General features: G+C 56.8%; 1 protein-coding gene across 1 annotated transcript; it reads right to left on the reverse strand.

Moving 5' to 3' along the window:
- Positions 1-1,007: 1,007 nt before the first annotated feature.
- Positions 1,008-4,623, reverse strand: EVX2 (even-skipped homeobox 2). The gene is made up of 3 exons (XM_077151962.1): positions 4,200-4,623; positions 3,002-3,273; positions 1,008-1,721 (listed from the first exon to the last, which is right to left on the reverse strand). The coding sequence occupies exons 1-3, from the start codon at positions 4,621-4,623 to the stop codon at positions 1,008-1,010; spliced, it is 1,410 nt and encodes a 469-aa protein (XP_077008077.1).
- Between the last annotated feature and the right edge of the window lie 1,818 nt (positions 4,624-6,441).

Below are 6,441 nucleotides of genomic sequence, written 5' to 3' on the forward strand. Positions count from 1 at the left end.
ATTTCCCAGATCGAGCGGAGCCCAGTAGTTGGAAAACTGAGCTGAAAACGCCTCTCCAAATCCCACAATGATATGTCAGTCTTGCCCTTCCCTTCACAAGCCTGGTCATGGCAACCTCGTTAGCTATTACTTTTTGTAGAAAATATGCAAGACGCTTCCATTCCATTAGAACTGAAATTGAAGACAGAAAGAGAGAGGAGAGGGACAGAGAAAGAGGAGGCCCGACCGTCAACCCATTCCTACCTCTGCATTTTGTCCTTAGTGAAAAGGGTAGTCACAGCCCCACCGGTCTTACTTCCACATGCGATAAACAATCTCAGACACACCGCAGTCCACCATCCCCGCCCCCGTTCTCCATCTGCCCTCCGGCCTTCTCCTCAAACCTCACTCTTCCTCTCTCTTCGACAGGGCCCCTAACAAGCTCAAGATGAGAGAAAAATTACCACCTCCTCCCACTCTCGTTTAAAGAAAAGAAGGGAAGGATGGAAGGAAGAGAGCAGCAGCAGAAGCCTCCCGGCTGACTTTTCCCAAACAAAGCAGCAGCGCGCACCTTCCCCCCAGCCCCCTCTTTGTTGTGGTTCTTCGTTGAGTGTGGCCACGAGGTTTAGCCGAGTCACCCAGGCCAGTGGGCTCACAGCCAGGACTCGAGACCCGGCAGGACCAGATGGGGGAGAGGGGAGACCAAGAGCTCAGGACAGAGGCGGGAAGCGAGGTCTGGATAGCGGGAAGTAAAACTGGAGAAGAAAGCGGAGGGGTGGCGACTGGGTGACAAATACAAAAATAGAAATAATTTAAGGGGTCGCCCGTCGGGCTTTTGTGGCGGCTTCTTCCCCCAACTCGGGGCAGGTTCCCTTAGGCCTCTGGCACCCCGGGGCGCCCTCTGGCGGCACGGTAGCAGTGGGCAGGGCGCAGAGGGCATAGGGGCGCATGGAGGGCGCAAGGGGCGCACAGGGGACTCCCGACACACACAAAGAGGCGGGCGCAGCCCCCTGGCGGTGGCGACTTAGTTATCTCGTGAGGGGCGCTTCGTCCCTCTGGTCCGGCGGGCTCACGGCGGTCTTACTAAGCACAGCAGCCGAGTAGGGCAGGAAGCCACTCTCGGAACGTGGCACCGCGGCGCTGCAGCCGAAGTCCGAGCTCCCCGCAGCCCCCGCTCCTCCACCGCCACCCGCTCCACCGCCGCCACCCCGGGAGCCCAGGGCCGCCGCGGCTGCCGCCGCCGCCGCCGCTGCGGACTGGCTACTGTGGCAACTGAGGCACGAGCAGGGCGCGGAGCCGCCGCTGGGGGGCGCCCCGGCTGCCGCCGCCGAGGAGGCCGCGGCCGCCGCGGCTGCTGCTGCTGCCGCCGCGGAGGCCGCGCTGTTGAGGCCCGCAGCTGTAGCGGGCGCCTGGTAGAGGCCCGGGTGGCGGAAGCTGCAGAGCAGCTCGGGTCGCGAGTAAGGGTGAGAGAGGGCGCGGAAGGTGTCCAGCGGGCGAATGGAAGTAGCGAAGGGCGACGAGGCAGCGGCGGCACCCGAGGCCGCGGCCGCCGCGGCTGCAGCTGTAACTCCCACGTGCGGGTAGTAGTGCAGCGGCACGTGCGAGTGGAAGGGGTAGGGAAGGCTTCCGGTGGCGGCCGCGTGCGTCATCATGTAGGTGTAGAAGCTGGGGTCGGCCGGATGCGGCCACGACATGGCTAGGCGCTGCCGCTTGTCCTTCATGCGTCGGTTCTGGAACCACACCTGCAGGGAGAGCCGCGCCAGGGCCCGATTTAAGGAGTGCGCCCCAGCCCCAGCCTTGGGCCTCCCTGCCCCTCTTGGCCTGACCTACTCCTCTCCTACCGGGTCCAGCCCTGTGTCCTCTCCGTTCGCCCGGCTAGGGCAGTGTGAACTGCAGCGTGGACCACCATGGGCACACCCCTCTCAGCCCGTGACCGCGGCTGCAGCTCCTTGGACTCCTGCTCCTTTACTTCTCGCTTGCCTTTTCTGGTCCCCAACCAATCTTTCACTCCCTCCCGCCACCCACCAGGCCAGCTTCGCTGAGCACCCTCTCAATTCTGGGATTTGCATGGAGCGTCTGGGCAGTTTTTGAAGTGAAGCTGCCGGGGGCAGCCCTTCGAGTTTCAAAGACCTGCCCCTAAGGGCCATGGGCCCAATTTTGATGTTGAAGGGATGATTTTGTTGAAATTGTTTGCCTTAAATGAATGAAGAGAGCAATGTTCTCTTAAAACAGGAATGGGACTTTTCTACGCCTCTCAACACAGCAGCTAATGAAGAAATGAGCCGTTAAAATCCTAAATTAAAGATCCCGTTCAAACCGAAGGGGCACTTCCATGCCCCTCCCCAACCCCGTGGAACTCCCGCTTTTCTTTTTTTAGAGTGTCGAGTCCCTGTGAAGTGTCCGTCAAGTCCTCCAACCACCCGGCTACCTCTCCTGTTCACATAATAAAAATTAATCACTGAAGGACATATAAATAAGGACAGCCTCGTTGTCTCCCTCACCCACCCGCCTAGCACGTTGCCTTTTTCCTCACTGCTCAAGAGGAAAAAATGTTTAGGAAACTATTTTTTTGACATAATCGATTTTTTAAAATACAGTATTCTTTTCTCCGTGTTGTAAGGATTTATGTGGAAAATAAATCGCCACGATCAAGAGCAAACGAAAAGTTTCACCTTTGATTCGAGCTAGAGGAACAAAGACCAGCTGGCTTTGCCGCCGAGGGGGAAGTGGGGCCATGAGCATGGGCGAGGGCCACCTGGGCAGGCGCTGGACATAACCGAGCAGAGGCGAGCGTTTGTGGCAACCGCGTCGCCATTCCCGGGCCTTCCCAGGCCAGCCACCCGTCGGATTCGGCAGTCAGAAAATAAATAAGCCAATTCCTTTGGTGACCACCTCCCCCCACCCCACCCCCCGCGGATTTCAGACCCTCAGCTAAATCTAGCCACCCCGAGAGGGGAAAGAAACAAAAATTAACCCAAACGTCAGCGGGGAGGTCTGAACAGGAGCGCACTGGAATCGATACCTTGATGGTAGTTTCCGGCAGGTTGAGCGCGGCGGCCAGCTCGCACCGGCGGGGCCGCGACACGTAGTTCTCCCGGTAGAACTCCTTTTCCAGGCGCGCGATCTGCTCGCGGGTGAACGCCGTGCGGTAGCGCCGCACCTGATCCGCCCCAGAGCCGGAGCCGCCCAGCGTCGCGCCCCCGCCGCCGCCGCCGCCGCCTCCATGCAGGCTGCCGAGGCCGGAGCCCGACGCCGACGTCGTGGTGCCGGCGGCGGAGCCGCTGTCCGCGTACCCTGGCAAATAAACAGCCCGTAGCGCGTGAGTCGCTGTACCGCCCGCAGCCGGCTGCGCGCGGGTGGGAAAAGCCGAAACAGGAAGGCGAGGCGTTGCCGGAATTGATAGGGTCTGTCATGCTAACAAATTGCGGCCGTTAATGGAATCAATAAAATTTGGGTAACCCTTCATAACCAAATAAGATGAACTGAATAAAGGAGGTGGTGGTGTTTTTGTTTTGTTTTTAATGATTAGAAATTTGCAACTCAGGAGGAAAATTGGTCAAGGGAAAATGCCTACTACCTCCAGGCGCAGTTTGGGAAGCTCTAGGTTTACCATGGTCTTGAGACGCAACGGCAGCTTTCTGCACTGTTTAACCTTCCTTTGATAGTCTTTTCGGGTTCTCAATTATTTTAAGTTCTCAAAACAGCAGCAGCTCAAATTAGTGCCATTAGGGGGTGGAATCTACTTTTCACCCTCTCTTCCCTGACCCAAGAGGGTGAGGCAGAGACTCCCGGAGAGGCTATCTCCGACCTTCCCAGAAGAAAACCCCCCTCCACCCGGCCCTGGAGGCTCAGAAGCATTGGGCAGCGGAGTTCAAAGCAGCTGCCCAGTGCATCTTCCCCAAGCGCGGCTCAGCCGCCCGCCCGGGATAGGTCTGCTTGCTTCGGCTTCTAGACCCACAGACAGAAACATTTTCTTGGACTCAGGAGCCCGGGCGGGCGGGCGGACCTGGAGACCCAGGCCTGAGCCTCACTGGGAAGCTCAAGGATGAGAACTGGAGGGCAAGGTCCCCTGGCATGCGTCCTACCCCCGCCAGAGACAGCGTGTTGAAGCTCGGGTACGGAGGATCGGAGAGGGGCACAGGCACCGGGAAGGGCGGGCGGGGGGCCCGGAGGAGCAGGGAGGAAGGGGCTGGAGAGGGCGGAGCGGGCGGTGCGGTTACCTTTGCTATTGTTTTCCTTGAGCGGCGCGGCGCTGAGGCCGCCGGGGGAGCGCAGCGCGGAGCAGCCCACCTCCACGTCGCTACTCATGTCGGCCTCGGCGGCCGCCTCTGAATAATGACCTGGCTTCTTCCGGCTCTCGGCGGAGGCGATTTCGGCGGAGACGGAGTTCTCGCTGCCCGGGTGCTGCAGGTTGAATAAAGTGTCTATTTCGAATTTACCCTTAGCAGGGAGGTCTCCCAGAGCGCCGTGCAGGGGGGCAGACGGCAGGCGCGGGCTGAGGCGAGCCGGGTGCTGCGAATTTTCCAGGGCCTCGAGCACAGCATTTCCAGCAGAGTCGGACAAATTGGAGAACCTCTTGCCGGCTGTCGGGCTGTGCAGCCCTCTCTCCATCAGAATCATCTCTTTTCTTATTCTTTCCATCATCTCAGCTTTCTAAAAAGTCACAGTGGCCCGGTTGTCCCGTCCTAATGATGGGCTGTGTCTAGGGCTAATTCTCATTCAGCCCCAGCGAGAGCCTCTAAATATTATTATCTCTTTTGGAGGGAGGCGGAAAATTGTGGGATGCCAGAGCTAGGGAATGACTGGTCAAAATGACCCATACATCCTTCGGAGCCCGAGATGTCATTCATCAAAAAGTAGCGCCCGCTCGTCATTAAGGTACGAATGACGCCGTTCGAATAATCATTTATTGTAACAGGTTTATAAGCAAATAAATACACGCTCCTGTCAGTGGGTAATGAAGGCAGCTTCGGAGCAGACAAATAGATCCAGGTAGGAGGCGAGAAGAGACAAGAAGTAAGGAGAGAGGCTCCGGTCCTTTGCCCGCTTGGAGCCGGTTCTGCTAGCCCGGGGGTTTGGCCTCGGGGGTGAAATTGACAGTCTGATTAATAGAGCGCGCCGCGGCACATTTCCCCCTTCATTTAGGGGCATCATTACGCTCTCAGTTTGCTGGGTTGCCCCTTAGGTCCTAATCATGCAGCGCCTTCCTCATTTTTCCTCGGACATAGATACGTGTTAAATAATAGATAATGCTTTGATTTTCCAGAGTAGATCGTCGGGAAGAGGACTTTTTTTTTTTTTTTTTTTTTTTTTTTTTACGTTTACAAGCTGGGGGAGGGCGAGTGGGGGATGGACAAGGGGGAGGATGCAGGAAGCGTTGCGTAAGAAAAAGACCTTGCGCTGGGGTCTGTGTATAACTTATCTTTCAGATCTCAGGACCCAAATACGTATTTTATTTAATAAACAGGTTGCTGAGTTCTCTTGCTCCCCACTTCTCTTCCTTAGCCTGGCTGCTGTCCTCTCACCCCAGTAGAGCACAGGGGTGTGGGAATGAAGGTGAAAAAGAGAGAGACAGAGACAGAGAGAGAAAAGAGGGAAAGGAAATATCTCCTGGAGTTTCTAAAAGCACTTTTGTGCTACGTGGCCCGGGAGATGTGTTGGGCCCGCGCCTACGAACGGAAATAATTAGGTCCTCTCTGATTTTCTAACAGCGTTTGCAGAGTGAATTCTGAACTTGAAGTCCCGGGTTTTTTACTTTTATAATCCTACTGATGGATAGGTTTCTCGCCTAGCATTTTCCCTGGGGGGAATGAACTCGGCTGGATGATTTGATAGCAAAATTCGACAGCTAACTTTAAACACAATCGCGATTTACAACGCCATATGAGCCACCCTAAATTCACTTTTCCCGTTGCTAGCTTTCCCTCTCCTTTCTCAAATCGAATTATTTGTGGCAGTCTCCAGACTTCGAGGTCAATACGCAGAAAAGAGGAAAGTCAGCCTCCTCCCCCGGGACCATCCGCTCCTCTCCTCTTTCCACCCTGCCCACCCTCCTCTTCTACTTTCCTTCCTCCCCCTCCCTACCCCCTCCCTTACCTGTGGCCAGGGTTTTCCCTGCGCTGAATCGGGGAGGGGAGAGTTGCAGACCAGTCTTGGGCTGCTCCTCGCGGCCTGAGCTTGGCGGCTCAGCCTCTTGGCGATAATTTTGATGATCATAATGACGCTGGTGGCAACCATTTTAACAAAGATCAATCTTCACTCAAGGCCGCTCTGAGTCTCCTCGTGCACTTCCGCCCCACCCTGCTCGGACTCCAGATGCGCTATGCTTCGCCTGCCAGCAGCCCAAGGAGAGAGATCCGCCGACAAGGGCGGCGACAAGAGAGGACAGGGACGGAACATCGAAGTCGGCTCGGGAGGTTTCGAAGCGTCCGAGAGACCCTGGCAATCTGGCCGGTGGGCGCG

The sequence above is a fragment of the Tamandua tetradactyla genome, chromosome 3, assembly GCF_023851605.1.
Source record: "Tamandua tetradactyla isolate mTamTet1 chromosome 3, mTamTet1.pri, whole genome shotgun sequence".
NCBI classification, from domain to species: Eukaryota; Metazoa; Chordata; class Mammalia; order Pilosa; family Myrmecophagidae; genus Tamandua; species Tamandua tetradactyla.

Coding starts and splice junctions, on each gene's coding strand:
- EVX2 (XM_077151962.1), bottom strand. CDS start 4,623: ATGATGGAAAGAATAAGAAAAGAGATGATTCTGATGGAGAGAGGGCTG. Junction 3,274..4,199: donor CAAGGAAAACAATAGCAAAG/GTAACCGCACCG, acceptor TTTATTTGCCAG/GGTACGCGGACAGCGGCTCC. Junction 1,722..3,001: donor TGCCGGAAACTACCATCAAG/GTATCGATTCCA, acceptor CTCTCCCTGCAG/GTGTGGTTCCAGAACCGACG.